This window comes from Lonchura striata, chromosome 7 (assembly GCF_046129695.1).
Source record: "Lonchura striata isolate bLonStr1 chromosome 7, bLonStr1.mat, whole genome shotgun sequence".
NCBI lineage: Eukaryota > Metazoa > Chordata > Aves > Passeriformes > Estrildidae > Lonchura > Lonchura striata.
Window position 1 is genome coordinate 16,679,698 of NC_134609.1, and position 18,848 is coordinate 16,698,545.

Sequence of the window (18,848 nt, forward strand, 5' to 3'; positions counted from 1 at the left end):
AAAACTGTTTCAATTTGGAAAACAATCATTAAATATAGTCCTCCAAGGTAAATACAGTAAGAACCTTTCCTATGGCTTCATAGTCATACCACGTAAAGCAAACACAAAAACTGCCATTGATGTTAGCAATACAAGATGAACACTAGATGCCAATCTGAGAAATTAATTTTAATTATTTTAAAGAATAACATGAGAATTAAGTAAGTGATAAGTGTTGTACACTGATAAGTGTACAACACCAAAAACTAATTTTTCTTGCCTTTTGAATCTTCAAAGGAAAGACAATCTGGTGCATGAGACATGCTACCAGATTTTCAATACAGACCAAAGGGCAGGCAAATCTGCTGCATAAGGTGTTTTGGTTATTATTCTTACTGATTATTGGAACAAAATTAATCCAAGCCACATCCAGTAAAAACAGCACTTGATTAGATGTTCCTGATTTAAGCCCTGAAGCTTAGCAGTAAAATAATTTTTAAAGACTGGAATACACTTCAAAAATGTTCAATCAGTTCAGAGTTTTCCTGATTCTGGCCTGCTTCCAGTAGTTACCTAAACAGAATCTGTTCCTAACACTAGTTTGTTTGAGATCTGTCCTCTACATTACTATTTTACAGAAAATGAATAGAGTATAGAACCACTAACAGCAGATAGTGTTGACTGTGCACTTGTGTACAAAACATCTTTGTATGATCTGCTAAGGAAACTTTTTTACTTATTTTATATTACACTTTGAATAATATAAATTCAACCTCTACATAATTGAAGCACCTACAAAATCTACTCCTTTGCCACTTAGTTTTGGTGAGGATTCAATTACTGACTCTACTGTGTGCTCTGAATATTCACTGATAATGAGAACATTTTGTGAATAGGAGATTTATTGTAGCAGCTATAATTTCATTTGATATCCAAGATTTTTAGATTTCTAACAAAAACAAAATCCAGGAAATATACCTGTATTTAAACAAAAACATACACATAGAAATGCCCTAAGACACATCAGAGAAAACTGCATAAGTTATTAAGGTATTAGTCAAAAACTTGTAATGGAACATCACTAAACTATTCTGATAATAGTTTTGTGTCAGCAATGTACAACAGGAAGAACCTAATAAGAATGATATGGCCTTTCAGAGTGCTGCTAAAGACAGTACCATCATTTATAAAGACACTTAACAAAGAGTTAATAACAACAATGAGTTCCATGCTACTAAGAAGAAATACTGCAGTACTTCTACCTCCTAGCTCAAAATTCACAATGTAGAGGAAAATATGAAAATATTCTCTTGCACAAGAATAATTGAGTGAACCAAGGACACTAATTGAAAAAAAAGCCAAAAATGGAGAAAAATTATGAACTGGAAATAAATTGATGGATTACATAACAGGTCGAAGGGCAAAGCTATTATTCAAAATTCACAACCATTCATCACTCACACTTCATTATTAAAAAAAAGGCTTTAAATTATTTTAAGACATACCTAAAAAATATTCACTGAAAATGGTCAAAAAGAGAGGGAGATGTTTAAGATGTGAAAATGAATATTTCATTAACAGATGATGACCCAATCAGTAACCTGCAGCCACTGGGAGCGCTGTGCAGCAAATCCATGGCTCTTCTCACATGTCCTGCAGAACCCTGTCCCGGGGGTCAGGTACCTCACTCTACCCCAAAACAGCCAGAGCTGTGCTACTCCTCCTTAGGTGTCTGCCTACAAAATATCATTTGGCCTGTGTCCTGTTCACACTGCACAGAAACATAAGGAAAATCACAGCTGATGCCCTTGCCATAATCCTTATGTGTACTCCTAGATAAAAACAAGCACAACCTCCTAAGTTTAAAAGAATTAAGGCTAGCTATGCAGTTGGACTAGACAATCTGTAGATCCCTTGCAACTGAACTATTCTGGACTACTGTATTCTAGATATTATTTACATTTTTTCCTTGTGGTTGGAATTAAAAGTGGACTATTTTCAAAGTATTAATAGCCATTTCTGAGAAATACAGTATTATGGGTTAAGTATCCTAGGTTGAGTGGTCTCGGGAAAAAAGGTATGTTACTTAATACATAATTTAAAGGAAGAAAAAAAAATCATAGTATCATAAGATGTTTCTTCCACATAGATTCTGCAATATCAAAGAAACAAGCAGTAGGAGACACACAGCAGATGAAAGCTGTGGGAACCTCTAGAAGAGTCTGCCAGTGCAGGTAGTCAAATTCACCTGGAAAGGATCGAAACTACAACGCACAACATGTAAAGGAGTCCATGCAGGCAAAACACAGATGGTGTTCCTCATACATGGTGATTGTTTATTTTCATGTGGATTAGTTTATATTATTTTTCTCTTCCCCCAGACACAGTCTTTTCTCAAGCTTACTGGTGAATATGCATTGTAAACGTACAATATCTCAAATTAGCATTTTTCCTGTAGGGAAGCATTTTTCCTGTAGGGAAGCATTTTTCCTGAGGAAGCCATCCTGAAAAAAGGAAAGTCTGCAACTACAGAAGAATAAAGTAATATTACCATACTGGTTTGTTTTGTTTTGTTTTGTTTTTTAAGGGAAGTAATTCAGCTCTTTTCTTCTGTGAACTACTTCCTCTCATAATTCGGGAAGAGTGAAACCGGTCTCTCTACCTAGAATAGCAGGAATCCTCTTAGTCTCACATTTTTTCATTATTTGCAATTTGAATGCTAGTTCCCAGTGTAGTACAATACCTGTTTTGCAGAGTTCAATTACCATTGCTAAATTCACTGAGTGAAGAAAAAGATTCTGTAATGAGTTTACAAAATTAAATGAAAGAAGCTATTCCTTATTCTAGAATGCAATTTCCAAATTTTAAAAGGTATCTTTCAATGCAAGCACCTAATGATGCCAATTATCAGAAAATTTTCAAAAGTATTGTAACAGCCTGCATCCTTAACAAGCTGATTTTTCTCATGAGGAAGCTGATGGGAAGCTAAGGAAAATTCATACGCTATTTTTATAAGGGATTAACATGAATTTACAACTTCCCATCATAGTAAGTCATGTTCATGATGTTATGTAAGTATAATATCATGCCAGTTTTTCTTTTAAGATAGTATTGCTACTAGCCAGCTATTCTTAGCAAGGTTTCTGGAATCACAAAGGCTGTGCCAAAAGCACAACTCAAAGGATGCTGAGAGGCATTTTAAGATAGAAAAGAGAAATACACAGCAAAACTCAGGTCAATACAATTAGTCCTTTCACACACAAAAGAACACATCAAATGCACAGTCACATACTTTCAGTGGCTATACCAAGGACTGAAGGACCAATGGCATTGTTGGCTACCTCACCACTTCAGAGAGAGCCATGACTGCTATGCAGTACAGACATGGCCAGGTGAGCTACCAGTGGAAATGCTGATATGCTCAATAAAACTCTGAAGTCCAAGAAAGGATCTGTAATACTGAGATAGCAAAAATATTATGGAGCTTAATGAAACAAAAACTCATCACAATAACAAGAATTGACAAAAAGTCAAAGCTGCAAAGATTTTGATTCTTTCTTTTGTATGTTTTTAAATTAAAAAGTGGATGAGCCTGTGTGATTTAGCCTTAGAACTGAAATCTGCTCTATGACACAGGAGTTTAAGCTAGAGAGAGGTTAGTGGAATACAGCAGACAGCAGAGAACAGGGAAGGGGCATGTCTGGAAGCCAGAAGTAGTAAAACAATAGACTACACAAAGTATTAAATCAACCTTAACTTCATAATAGAGATCTAAACAATCTCAACATCTATGACTTGACACAATATTACTTACTTCTTCCTACCTCAAATATAAATGCTCTAAGTACTTATTTATCTTTGCAAGCTTTTCTACAACTTCACTAGTAAATTGATACAGTTATGCTGAGACTAAACCCTGCTATAAGCAACTATTTTCTGTAATTGTTTTTGTTTAGTTTATGTCATTTGGGCATCATAAGGTAAATTTAGAAAGATAGATTTATACAAGATTACATTCAAGCAAACAGAGTATATAGCTCCATTATACTGCTGAAACTAGCTCTCGTAAAAAAATGAAAGAATTTATTACATTTGGCTTCCACAGGATTAATAGACTTGCTGCATAAAAGCTGTTCTAAACAGTCACAAGACTCCTTTAATGAATTGTGTCTTTGTCACTAAGCTTTAGCAGATTATACTAGAAAGGATGCTTGCAGTCCTTTCCTAACAGGAAAGCTTTCAAAGCCAGTGATTTTACCATCTGAAAACAAACTCTACACTAGCACCTTCCTCAGATTTTAAGAAATCTCCCTTAACCTGAAGACTTAAAATGCAATTAATTCCTTCTGTAAAAGTACATGGCAAAAATTAACACTTCCTTGTGGTGCCACTGCTAACTGTATTGAGGTTTTAAATGGAGTTAGGGCCAATCGTGTTAACAATATTGTTTCTATATCAAGAAAATAAAACAATTGGAAAAATAAAGCACATTTGTCTTTAAAATCAGCACAGTCCCTTCCAAACCAAATTATTCCAGGACTGTTAAATGGCAGTTAACCATTTTACCGTACAAACCTGACTTTAACAGAAAACTTTAAACAGAAAACAGAAAAGCAAGTAGTCAGGTTAGTGTACACATTACAGATCTATTGGCAATAGGAAGTTTTCTAGACATAAGAACTGCAAATCCTATGTATGAAAAGGAGTTTTGCTTTCCTAAGGTTAACAGCTCTGAAGAAATAAGATGGAACCTTAAAATCAAATTTTATCTATGAGCTTTCAGGACGTGGTGCTGGCAAAAACAGGTCCCCTGCATAGATCATGGACGACACTAGTAATGCACAGTTATTTTTTCTGTATTTTTTAAAGACACAGACAAACTACAGAGTATGCAAAGAGAGCTATAAAATTATTCCAGGCTTGAATAGTGAGACCCAGAGAATGAGATTTAGATCAGAAAAGTGTAACTTTAGTTTAATAAAGTGAAATTGAGAGGAGACTTGACTGCAGCAGGTATGTAAGCACCTTCCAACAGGGGAAATATATCAGATTTGAAATAATTAAATCCAGCAGAAAATATGCATAACAAGAACAAATGGTTGCTCCTTGATGACAGACAAACTCAAACTAGAAGTGCCACCCTTCTTTGTCTTGGAGTGTCAATGACCACTGGGAAAAGCTGTGTGTTGGATGATAGTTCTCAGGCTTCTTCAGAAGGCTGTACAGTAGCACAGCTGCCTTTCCACTACTGATCTTAGAATAGAGACAGGATTACCAGGATGTCAGGCCAGTAAATGTCTCCATTGACATTAGGCTTTGCAATCCTATGAGCTTTCTTACTTTCCCGACAGTAACATGCTGTTAGTGCCCTCCCATTTTCAAATTTGATGTACCATCATCCATGCAACCACTAAACCTTTCTTTCCTTCTTAAGCTTTCTGCAACATTTTCCAATATTTTGATGTTAAAAAAAAGTTTTGGTTTTTGAAGGATCTGTTTCTTTCAAACAAAAGAAAGTATAATATTTTGTTGATTTGAATCAAACAGAAATCCTTGTTACCAACACAGTTCTAGTTCTATTTTTGCAAACAAGAATTCAAAATATATTCTCAATTTTCCTCTTGATGTCTTTTTTAGAGGAATTCATTCTATATATGGTTATGGAAAATACCTGAAGAATTCTCTCCCACTGACCTTGTATGCAAATCCTATCACCATCTTCAAGATAACCAGTACCTGAAGCAGCACCTCTTCTTTTTTTGTGTTCAATACATATTTAAAAGTTTTGTTAGTATCTCTTAGAAGGTTTTATATTCAAATACTGTACCAATGAGGTAGACATGAACTATATGATTTAATTGATTTAATTTGATTCCTTCTACTTCATGGCAATTACAGAACTGCATATTATGAACACCTAAAGCCTAGAAGAAAATTCTACTTCTAAGGTTATTTTTTTTCAAATTTAAGACACTTCAACTTAAATAGTAGCAAAACTATTTCATGGTGCTTTAAAGTATGATACCACAAATAAGTTCCTAAAATGTTAATTACATTTTATCAGCCAAGTGCCTACACCAACACAAGAATAGAACTAACTCTTCTAAGCAAATATCACAAAAGTATTCTTTTTAGGTATAGCTATTTTCAGAATCAAGTCCCAAAGATTAATGACATTTCCAATCTGAATTCTTCTGAATTCAAACTTGAAACTTCTAGAAATTAATAAGAAGAGCAGTTTATTTGAAAAAAATTGTATTTTTAGAATAAGTTACGCATATTTATAATGCTTCAATACTCCTTTGCTTTTAAAAGGCAATATCCATGTTAAAGAGATTTTTCACAGAATCACATAACATGCTGAGTTGGAAAGGACCACAAGAATCACCCAGCCCAACTCCTGTCCCTCCATGGGACCATGTTGCTGTATTTCTCTGCAGAGCTTTGCAATTTAAATTTCAACAAGCAAATACAGGTGAACAGCTCCAGATCAAATATTCACTAAAGCTAGCAGTAACATAATAAAAGGCATTTAAAGCAATAGCTTTTCCAGATTGAGAATTCTTTTTCCCCCTTCAAAGAAAAATGCTCTTAGGAGACTCCAGCCCGTGGATGGGGGCAAAGAGAGGAGACCTAATGGAACAGCATCAGATCTAACCCTTTCCTAGAAGATTTCAACACTTACAAAGAAAGCTGAAAGTGTGCATGAAATCTGTCACACTAAGTCCATGGGAAATGTAGACAAAAATATGTTAATTACTGTAGAGTTATGCAAAGCCCTTAAAATTCAGCTCAAGAAAAAAAATAAAGGTACTTTTAGCATCAAATTGTATCCTAGTTCTTCTGCTGCTGCTTTGAAACATTCAATTTGTGCTTGATAAATCTTCCTCGTAAATTACTTATTTCAGAATTACTTAAAATATGTAGTAATGCTTTTATATACATAAATATACATAACTAGTTATTTATATACATAAACAATACATAACTAGTATTTCAAAAGCAAATACTTAAACATTCAAAAACTATGTCTATATGAATCTTCATAAATAAAAGCTAAACCATTTATGCCCTAAGAAAAATCATCATATCGCTTAGTTTTTAGAAAAATGCTTAAACCATTCCACCTAAAATAAAAGCTAAAAATATTACAAAACAGCCAAAAGGATGGGTCTGAGTTGCAATTAGCTAAAATAAATTTCACTCTCATTCTTGTAATACTTCTAATTATCTCAGATTTGCTATCACAAACTGAATAGACACATCAAAAACACCATTGCTTTGCAATTAATACAGATACACTTGATATTAGGGTGCTTTTTTTCTGTGCTATCTAAATCACTGAGGTGAGAATAACGGTGTTGACAACCAAGACAATCTTCATATTGCAATGGGGTACTATCACTTTGAATGGCGAATGCTTGTCATAGCCTTTAGCTCACAGCCAGATTAGGGAAATGGGAGAGTTAGCACATAAAGCACATTCCTTTCAAAGAGTAAAATATTATGAACCTTCATTCAAGTTACAAATATCACTTTAAAAAAACATGCAAATTGAGGTGTTTCTTTATGACCAGTTAGGAGCAAAACATTGCTTTTACATGCTACTGTGCATACATGTCATTCAGAATGGAAAAAAAAAGTAAAACTCCCTTAAGGAAGCACATGACAAAAATTGGTTGCAAGTTATAAACTTGTATACTGAAGATCCAGGCAGAAAAGCTCACTAAAGAAAAAATCAGCAGTGCATTTGCATTCAAAAACATGCTACAAACTTGTAATGTTTGAGCAATTTATATACTTCAGGAAAAAAATACTTATCTTGTTCTAGTACATTTTTAAGTACTGAAATTTGTATTTTGTCCAGCAATTTTGCAACAGACACTTGTTTTTTGTAGAATAAGAAACAAAGTAATGTCCCACAACATAATTTAATATTGAAATAGTTGCAATGTGAACCAAATAAATGCAAAGCAATTTTCCTAAATTACTTGAAATACTGCATTCCATTTCAAACAAGCTGAAATACAAAATACACAGTTAAGTTAAATCCTTACTTAATTTTCCACCTAGAAACAGTTTTGTGTCCTAACAGCACTATTATTAAATGCAGCCATTATAGGTCTAAACTAAGATTGGAAAACCGCTACCCAATTTCCTTCTCTAGAAATAAAACTATCACTTTGATTTAACTCCCTGCACGTAATCAGAACTGGGTACTACAGTCCACCAAAGGGCGAATCTTACCAGCAAATGTGTCTTCCCTTGAATCTTAGATTCCTCCTAAAATGCCAGAAGAGCAGGTACTTCAGTGCCACAAAAAGTCTCCACGCTGCACTTGTCCAAACTAACAGTGAGGCAACAGCTGCTCAGTTTAAAGCTACAAACTGTGGCAAAATGCATAACTGACATGCCTTGTGTAAGCCATGAAGAAGACATGCATTTGGCTGGCTCACTGAAAGGTCAGGTTTCCCACCTCCCCAGATAAAAGCTGAAACACTAGGATTCAAATGGAAGGAAGTTTAGAAATTAAGGATGAGCATACATCCTGCTAAGACTAAAAGCATTTGATTTTGACAGCCAAATTATAAACAAGAGTGATTTTAATTCTGCTGGATTTTTGTCTTTAAATATATTAAGAAATAAGTTATCCTACACTCAGGCTTTTGTACAAGTTATATTTATATCAATGTTGTTTACACAGGCTAAAAGTAATAAATGGAATTACTTTTGTTTTAGGAAACTTCATCTGAAGCATTACAAAAACCACGTGTGTTTCTTTATTAGCAAATGCCTTACCTTTACAGCTATTATGCACTTTGAACTAATAACTCTAGTAAAAGGCAATAGCATTAACTTTAATGGGACAAAGGGCTATGACTTAGGCAACCATCCAAAAAAGTTTCTTTGAGAGGCGAAGTAGAGGAAAACCTCCCTGAGGCTTCCAGAAATGTGATTAACCTTGAAGAAATTACAAATAGGAGGAATTAAAAAGACAGCATAGCCTTCAGATTGCACCTATGTTCAGAAAGTAAGTAGAAACCAAACCCCTGCCCTCATCCCATAGTCAGTATCTGGCTCTGGCACTTTTATCACTTCTTTTCTTCATTCTAACCTTACCCTTGTCTACACAGAGTTTATACCACTTTTACAAGCAGCAGGACTACATCACTGAAAAGTTAGTTATGAAGTTTGCTAGAGTACACAAGACTGAAAACCAATATGCTGCCACAAGAAAGCTTTCTCCATTTCCCCAGGAAGTCTGAGAGAGGTCTGTGCAGAGCTGGAATGCGAGCAGTACACTCAGAGACACTTTGTTTATTCGGTGAATATACGTCTTGTCTGAAAAATCTCTACTGAAGGAACGACCATGGGACCTGGCCAATACACCATTATTTTTTCATTGACAACACAAGCATATTCTTTCTTAATTGGAAGAATGACAATTTAGTGTTGTTTCTAACTTCCAGATGGAAACTAGGACACTTGGATTAAAAAAAAAAAAAAAGTTATACATGACAAGATAAGGATGCCCATGGAGATGCAATAGAAAACTTTAAAATTAATTTTATTTATACATATAAATTTTATTAATGCTATCTCACTACAAATATATAAAATGAACTATCAAATGAAGCATTTGTCATCATTATAGGGTCAATACAAAAGTATTTTTCACTAGTTATAAAAGCAAATATCTGGAAGTCCAAAGTAAAAAAACCCTGAATGTCTGCTAACTAAACTGTACATTATTTCTTAGAACTTAGCAAAAAAAATTCTGTTTGGAGAGAAATAAAACAGCATAATCCTACAAAATGGAATTTTGTCTCCTAGTTTGTTTCCTAAAACCAAAGCTTCAAGAGATGACTTTTGAGTCATCTTGTTGCTTGAGTCCTTGGGGTTTTCTGCTCATGATTGACATGCTAACATAAACATACTGAAAAAGTTCCATTCTACACTTTAAAAGTTCCCATGGACACTACTTTTACAAGGTCCATTCAAACAAATGTTCAGACCATTGAAATAATAAACAATAATAAGTGGTTCAGGGATTAACTATCTGCACTCAGAGTCCCTTTTCATTTTTTTTTCCAAAGAGTAGTTGCCATAAAAAAATAATAAATTTGATTTTAAAACTAATATAACTTTGCACAAACTTCTGCTCTCTCAGCTTTCATCCACAGACATCAGCATGTCCTTTATTACCTTCCCCACAACAAACCTCTAACAACATAGACTCATTCTATGTATTTAAACTTTTTTTTCTTTTGGTGGACATAACAGCTATAGACTCCCAACAAAAATATTGCTATAAGCTGAGACTCAGATACACAGATAAAAGGATCAACAGCATACCCAAACTGTCACACAGTATTACTGGAAGTAAAATTATGTAAAATTAGCTGAAACTCAGTTGTTTCTTAATGGCTTAGCCCTTTACACAGGTTAGGATATCCAGATCCATACAGACATGTACCAGGAATATGATACCTATCACATCCAAAGGTGCAATTTTGCAGTTGAAAATATTTTAAATCCTTTTAATAAGATTACTTACACTGGTTAACTTCAATCTTCTGCCTGCTTCAATTATATGTCTATCTCACAGTAATATGCCTTTACTGGAAAGAGGACTGTAAGGATAAGACAAGCTATGCTGGCAGAACTTAAATCTTTGTGCCTATAATGTATTAAACAGGTTGGATTGAAGGAAGTTTTTGTTAATGTTGTCAAGGATCTTTGCTAAGTCCTTCTCCCATTACCCTTTGTGTGTCCCTTTGATTGCAGCCCAACCTGGCTGCAACGAGGCCTGGCCAGAGAGTGACAAGTCCAGGAGACTTTCCCTTCTGCCAGTTTGCAGGGACAATCATGGTAGTCAGCTCCTGATGGTCCCACGTGTCCCTAGACTTACAGCTGTCCTCCAAAATCTTTCTCCTGCTTCCTGATGTCTCAGCTTGATCTGTGCTTCCTGCCATGTCACTCTTTCTGCTCCTAACCAGATGACATGCACTTGTTCCTGCTATTCCTGACCTACATCCTGGAGGCAACACAGCAGGCATGAAATCCTTGTTTCCTGAATCACACCCTTGCCTCAGGCCACATTATCTACATGCAGGCTGACCTGTCTCCAATATCTGATTTCCTCTCCTATAGTGCATTGCCTGACACATCTCACCAAATGTGTCAGCCTAAGACACATTTTGTCTTTTCAGGTCTTAATTTCAGCTCGTTTGGCTTTATATCTCATTCTATATGGCCTTAACCTTTGGGCACAAACATATACAAGCACACACACAACCAACCAGCTAAATTATGCTGGCCTTTCCAAGTCTATGTACATCAAGCTTGTTATCATCCATGACTCTGACATATAGCTACCAGATAACTGCCCCAACTTCAGGGATCTTGGAATTTTCCCAATATGGTAACAACACTCTGTGCAAAGGATACAAGATATAGCAGTGGGAAAAGGCATAGAGACTTGGGCACCTGTTTGCTGTGCAGTCTTGCAGATGGCAAAGTCTGATTACAAAAAAAGGGTAATCACTAAATTCTGTGGGATGAATGATGCATGTTTTCTTAAGATCAATGCAGTCTGCCTCCACATTCAAGACAAATTACTTTCCTTATGTTCTTGGTCAAAACCTGCTATTGTCTGTCTAACAAGTGTTGTCAAGCTTTCTCTAGAAGATGTAGTCCAATTTCAAGAGTGGCATCAGACATCAATTTTAGAAGATGCTATAGTGAAAAGAATACTGATAGAAAATGTTTTCAGTCTGCTCATCTTCAGACAGCTCTTTCTAACTTCCCTTTATCTTAGATTACAAACAGAACTAAACTGGGTTGGGGGGGAAGAGTACATGTTTCTTTCAAATGATAACTCTATCAAATGTAAAGTACAAATATTTTCACATACTCTAGTTCCTTCTTTAAGAAAGACACAACTTTTTTCACTTTCTGCATAAAAATGTCAACACCATATGAACTATGACAATGACTGGCCCTTCAAATATGATTACAGTGAAAGTTCTGGCCCATTCACAACTATGAGCAAATTTCTGTAACAATCAATTTGTAAGAAACAAAACAGGCTGAGAAGCAGGATTTCCTTTCTACAGGGAAAAAACCTGGCTTCAACCCAAATCCCATTGAAAGACACAATTAAAATTTTTACTAACCAAAAATTCTGAGTTACATACAGAGATACTAAAACAGTGCAGCCTAAATGTCTTCAGTGTTCATATGTAAAAATTATGTTCTCTGTAGCAACAAAGATGCTGACAAGGATGGGAATGTCACTGACCAGCTGTGGGAACTCCAGGCATCTGTGGTTCCCGGGAGCCCAGTCTCAGACTACCCCTGTGCTACCGGGAGCGGAGTGCAGCCCCTCAGTTGGGAGCCTGAGAGCCCCAGGGGCCATCTGAGAGCGGGGCTTGTAGGCACCCTGCTCCAGTTTTTGAACTACTTGAGTTTTTGAAAACTCAGTCTCAGATCCACGTGATCGGGAATTCTGGCTTAGAAGGTCTGGTATGTTTGGAAGCCTTCTGTGGAACTAACAACACTGGCTGATCTGCCCACAAAACCATCCGAGCCCTGGGGACTCAGAGCATTTAAGGTCCTTAACTACCAAGCAAAACCTTAGAAAGAAAGTCCAACTCCCTGGAGCTGGACTGCTTGTGACTACAAGGTTCATTGCTCAGGTCACTAAGTAACCCCTAAAGGACTGAACACAAAGAACTGATGAAGGGCTAAACACCTGCCTGCTGACTGCAGGTATTGAATTACTTCTTCATTTTGCTTTGCTTGCACACACAGCTTTTACTTTATCTATTAAATTCTCTTCAATTGAATTTTTCAATTAATTTTTGCACTCTTACCCTTCTGATTCTCTTCTCATCTCATTCTAGGGGAGTGAGTGTAAGCAAGGTGCTACCTACCAGAGTTAAACAACAGCAGCTATTAAACCACAACAGGATCAATATATTCCCTTTTCAGTGCCTCCAAACAACTACTGAGTGAAGCATTCCCATGACATTCTGTATCCTGTGATAAATCCTCCATTGCATTTAATGACAGACTTATTGATGGGAATTAAAATTTCTCAGGTTTAGATGAGGTTAGCTTATTGAGGTTAAATCCAGCCATACAGAGGATGATGGACAGATGAAAATAACCTCCTCATCAATCTGTATAGACAGGACAATTTCTCAAAAGGCACACCCATAAATGATGACCAGAGCTCTGAATTCAAAATACAGTGGGGTTCCTTGCTAATGCACATGACTTGGTCACATCACCAGGTAATTCTCTGTATGAATGTTTTAGAGAGGACTCTTGTAATTTCTCAGATATAATGCATCATCACAATATAAATGAACAGGAAGCTTCCACATCCAGAAAATTTCAATATCCTAAAGCTGCAGCACACCTCTTCCTCACCAGAGACCAGCACAGTAAATCATGCCTAGACCACTACAGTAAATCTAGTCTCTACTATCTACACAGGCTATCAGCGGAATTGAAACTGAGTTCAAAATCTTGGCTTTTTTTTTATGGTCTTACATCCTTTGGCTCAGAATCCAACATCATACACCATGTAATACTGTCACCATAGATACCCCCAAACTAGTGCAAAGTGTGCTCGTACATGGAGTACACAGAGCACACAAGTGCACTCAGTAGCTCAGGCTCCATAAAGAGATGTAGCTGTATCAGCAGCTCAGTGAGCCTGAGCTAACTATTGCTACTGCTTCAGTTTCAGAACTCAGCTCTGAAGCACACAGCTCAGTTCTTCTAATCTTGTTTTCCAAGCTGCTGCAGGACTGTCCCGTTTATTTTTCTAAAGCACTCATCTCCCCAGAACAAATAAAAACCAAACAAAATAAAATGGAAAACCCTACCAAAATTGGGCACTATACTGTACATATCTGTCTCACAGACAATGATGGTGCATGAAGTTCAGTAATGTTACTTAAGGTACTACTGAAATTCATTCACATGCTACAAATTTGCTATCTGTACCTGTTATTAGAATATTTTAGTGCCTCTCTCTGCCCTTTGATTCACCTAGAGAAAATAATTAAAAGAAGAAAGGGCCATTTCTTGGGATAAAAATAAGACAGCCACATATAAGCATAAACTATACTATTATTTGTCTATTTAAAATGAAGTCATTATCTGCATTAGTTAAGGAACTGCACTGGTTTTGCACTTATTTTGTCATATTTCTGTAAAATTTTGGGCAAGCCATAATATCCACATGTATCACTTCTACCATGGTATGACTGAGATACTACATCCTTTTGTTATGGTTTATCAGATGATGACAGATCTCCAAATGCTTAAGTAACTTATGAAATATTCTAGGCATTAATTAAAAATTAATCAATAATGTAAGTACTGTTCTGTACAAAACCATATTTTAAAGCACAGAATTTCCACCAATAAGGCTTTATTTAGCTTTCAAGACACACTAAACTAAACATTAAGGATATTATTACTTATGAATATTATCAGCATGGAAGCTTAGTATGCAACATCCATTTCCCAACAGGCACTTTCCATACAGACAGTACCCACATTATTTGAAATGATCCAATACTACAAAGATGATAGACCCAGGAGAAGACCAAAAATAAATCAGTAATGAAGAGTGCAAGCTTCAGAACACAGTGCTATGCTGACAGCTACTTGTATAATGACAACAATAATAATCAAGTAGAGCATACACTCCTTCCTCTAATTCTGAACCAAGTCAGTCCATGAGCAGGAGCACTTGGTAAATGAGAAATACTACACATGGGAACATTCTAAAAACAACAGCTTAGACATTAAATTTGGATGCAGGCAGAAAATATTAATACAAGAAAAAAACCTGAAAATGTTTTGTAATACAAGTCTTTTCAGTTTAGCTGCATTTTTACTTTATCAAACTAAGACAGCTATTCATTATGATACACAATGACTGCCAAGGAAAATATTTGAAAACATAAAATATTTTTTATCTGTTAACTTCATGGATGAGTATATAAACTACAGAATACTATATAGTATTAATAATTTTGCAACTCATCCTATACTTTAAGTGGACAGAGACTTAAAAAAAATCTTCATTACCTTTAAGCATTGTTCTTCCAGTTGATCCTCCAAAGATATTTAAAAGACCACTTCTTGCTCCTAATGATGTAGTTGCTTCTAGTAAAGCACCAGTTATATAGTTAGAGAGTGCAGTCCTCTGTAAAGTGGCACGATATTGACAGTAAGCACCTGTTACACATGGTTTTACACAAAAACCATCTCCTTTGTATATACAGTCTGTAACAGATATTGGGAGCTTTCTCAGAAGATGAGGAATATATTCAAAAATATCTTCTGCTCCTTCCTCTTCTTCTGTCACTGTACTGAAGATCTGTGGAGAATGCAAAAGTATGGACTGTTAGTTCATTTGCTTAGGATAACATACTGAATACAAAACAATTCCAAATGACCACGACTTCTTGTGAAGTTCAACGACCTGCAATATCTACTTATCCAAAACTGGTTTGTTAGGATTTTGAGTTAGGCTCCCAAACAGGATATTTAAGTAAGAAGTCATTCTGGCTTTCAATCTATGTACAAAAACATTCTAAATATAACCATTAGACTAAAAAAAAACCCACATCAATATACCTCACCAACATTTAAAATGCAAAATATGAACAAATTTGTTTATAGTAATATAAGATCTGTTATGCTTCCAGAAAACCTTAGAGATATCAGTAGCAGAAAAAATCAGATCAACTCAGGGTTGGCACTTTTTCTTGCTGAGTGGGTGTGGTTTGGAAAACAGAAATGGTTTTAATCACTCTGAACCCTCTTTCAAAATGTTCCGGTGTCACGTTTATTGCATTACTTCCAGCCTACGCGCAGGTCCTCTATCTTATATTGGTTTAGTACTCTTTTTCCAATATTTGTTATAACACACTAATGAACTTCAGTCTGTGGCTTAGCAACTAAGTAATGTTTGCTTATTTAAAAGAGTCTAATGATCAAAGCAAGAATCTGGAAGAAATCTTTTCATTTAGCATACAAGGAGAGACTTGATTCTTTGCATTCTTGTATGCTGACTTACTGATTAACATTAATAATTTGCTTCAATGATCTGTGCTTCTTAATTACGAAGTGTAAACTACAAATTAACACAGAGAAAGGTCACTGTAACTATCACCAGGACAGGTACTGAGACAATTTTCAAGAGGTTGTTCCCCACCACTCTTAGATGTGCAGAAAAAACAAGCTGATTGCTTCATGATAGTTTTTCTCAATTAATGCCTTGTGTCATGTTGCCATCCTTTCCCACATATAAACAAAATACAGCTATCCATCAACATGGCAGAAACTGCAGCCAGTCCTACAAAGCAAGCACACATGTACTCAGCCAGATGGTAAGAACCTGTTTGCACAGCCTGTGCACGCCACATATCAGAGGCACCCACACCCTGCCCACGGGACACACACGTGCCCAGCCCAGATCCAGAGAGGGAAGTGGCTCCTGGCACAGGGATCTCACACCCATCCACTTCTGCCCTGAGCCTGGCATTTACCCTGCCAGGTAAGTGAGGAGGGATCCAACTCCCTGCCCCATGAGGGACCTGACCCTCCACTAACAGAAGAAGAAGTGAACAATGATGCAGTTCTTTCATCCATGTAAGCACATTGCAGAAAATAAAACACAATCCAATATATTAAGTAGATATTTGTTATCTCAGCTTTAATTTTTGTAATAACCATGTTTGGGGGAAAACAGTAAAATTTTATATTAAAAGTATAATAATTCATTAACTAGTAATGTAATTTAATGATCTGAAAAAGAACACTGACATATTTATTAACATATGAAAAGAAACTTACACATGTTGATTATGGTTATATATAACTAAATCCCATTAAAAGATAGCTTCTGTGATGCACCATGATGCACTACACTACTCATGCACAACACTACAGCATGAAATGCTGTGGCATCTCTCTTTTTTCCCCTTTCCCTGCAGATTTTCCAAAACTTGTTTGGTCTAAGTTTCTAAAAATATTACAACAGCATCTTTATCTTCTTTTCTTTGCTATCTGGAAGTTTCATAGACTTTTAGACTGTCAGTACAGACACATCACCACCTTAATTCAGAAAAAAAAAGTGCTCTTAAAGTATGCCTTACCTGGACAGGATATGTGTAGACCTTTTATTTAGCTAACTGTCTGCAAGTACCTTTTCAAAAGGTGCACTGTGAAATAGTAAGCCTTTGGACTATGAGTGTGTTACACACAGCAGACATAATTAGTCTTTTTAGCTTGTTTTAAAAAAATATTTAGTTAATGAATATAATTTAACTTCTCAAAACTGCAGTTACCATCCAAAATATTTTTAAAATTGGGTTCTGCAACTTATAAAGGCATGTTCTGTTGCCTACACAACTAAAATTTCCTTCAGCTGCCAAAGCAAAGAAACCATTTGTTGACAGAAATAGGCGACAGTGTTTTGCCAGAGAGATTATACATAGAATAATGGTGTTAATCTCTTCTGTGTAAAGTAGACTTTGGGGCACTAGCTGTCTCCAAAGACTTTGCACTTCACATAACATTTTCAAATTCTGTTTGTTTTGATGTGGTAAAGTTCTGAGCATCTTACCTCTGCTGCGCACAGATGAGGTTATGAAAAAATTCAGACTTACAATGTGTACACTTGTCAGCCCTGAAAAGAACTGAAACAATCAGAATAGCAACAAATCCCTCAGGTAATTGACATGGGAAACCACCTTTCAGAGACACTGCACCAGACAACTGGGAAACTTAATCTTGCCTGGGAGACAAAGAAGTTTATTCCAAGCCAGGGTTTACAGCTCAAGCTGGCAGAATCCAGACCCTATCGATCCATGCCACAACCAAAGAATGACTAATGTAATTAAAAATTAATGTGAACCAAAAAGAGTAAGATGCAACACTAAACTGAAAGCTACCCATCAAGAAACAAAGCCTCACTTTTGCCTTAGATATCAAGTTAAAGATTTGAAAACCATCTGCATTCTGGTGTTGCAATGTCTCACAGAATATAAAGTAGTAACTCACAAGAAACTCAGGACAGTATCTGATTCTGAAAGTGTTGCAATATTAAACATTCTGTAATGAGCACACAACACTTTTAAAATAGAAATTAGATGAAACATATAATATTTCTGATTTCTACAGGAGAAAATTGTCCTCCAACTCAAAAATTAAAATTAGCATTAAAATAAAGATTAAATTCAGACAGAAGTCCATACTTGCAGCTTTACAACCAAGACCATATTTGGAAAATGCATGGAAACAAAATAGATTATTCACCTCTTAATAATGTATGCAATAAATCATCAAAACTTTACTTTTAAAATTCCCTCAGTTTTGCTTCTAGTAACTTAAAATGGTATCTGCAAGTTAGCTTATTGATAACCTTCAGGCAATAAAACTTTCTTACAGTGATGACAGACATATTTTGCCAAGATATCAAAAAAGAATCTTTAAAAATAACTGTAAGAACAAGCCTTGAAACTATTCCTTAGTTTTCTCTTTCAATCTTTTTTTTTTCTGTTAAATCATCACGGAATTGGAAATTGCAATATGTTCTTTCTCCACAATATTACTTTAGTTTTACTTTGTAGAAATGGCCAAAACCCTAACACCGCAACCATTTACTGCCCAGTTTATGACACATATTTCCCCAAAATCAACCTGGAGTTCATGGGTACTGCTGTACTGGAAATATCAGATATTGCAGTTCATAAAACATAATTGTGACTTCTTACTTAAACGTACTGTTACTGTAGTCTTTTTTGTTTCTCTTTTCATATTTTTTCTGCCTC

At 35.7% G+C, this 18,848-nt stretch overlaps 1 protein-coding gene across 1 annotated transcript in view; it reads right to left on the reverse strand.

The window, feature by feature from the left end:
• Window positions 1-18,848, reverse strand: part of PLCE1 (phospholipase C epsilon 1) — a 136,879-nt gene that overhangs the window by 60,459 nt on the left and 57,572 nt on the right. Inside the window, exon 3 of the mRNA XM_077784637.1 lies at window positions 15,097-15,388. Coding sequence (XP_077640763.1) covers window positions 15,097-15,388 — 292 coding nt within the window. The remainder of the gene's footprint in view (window positions 1-15,096; window positions 15,389-18,848) is intronic.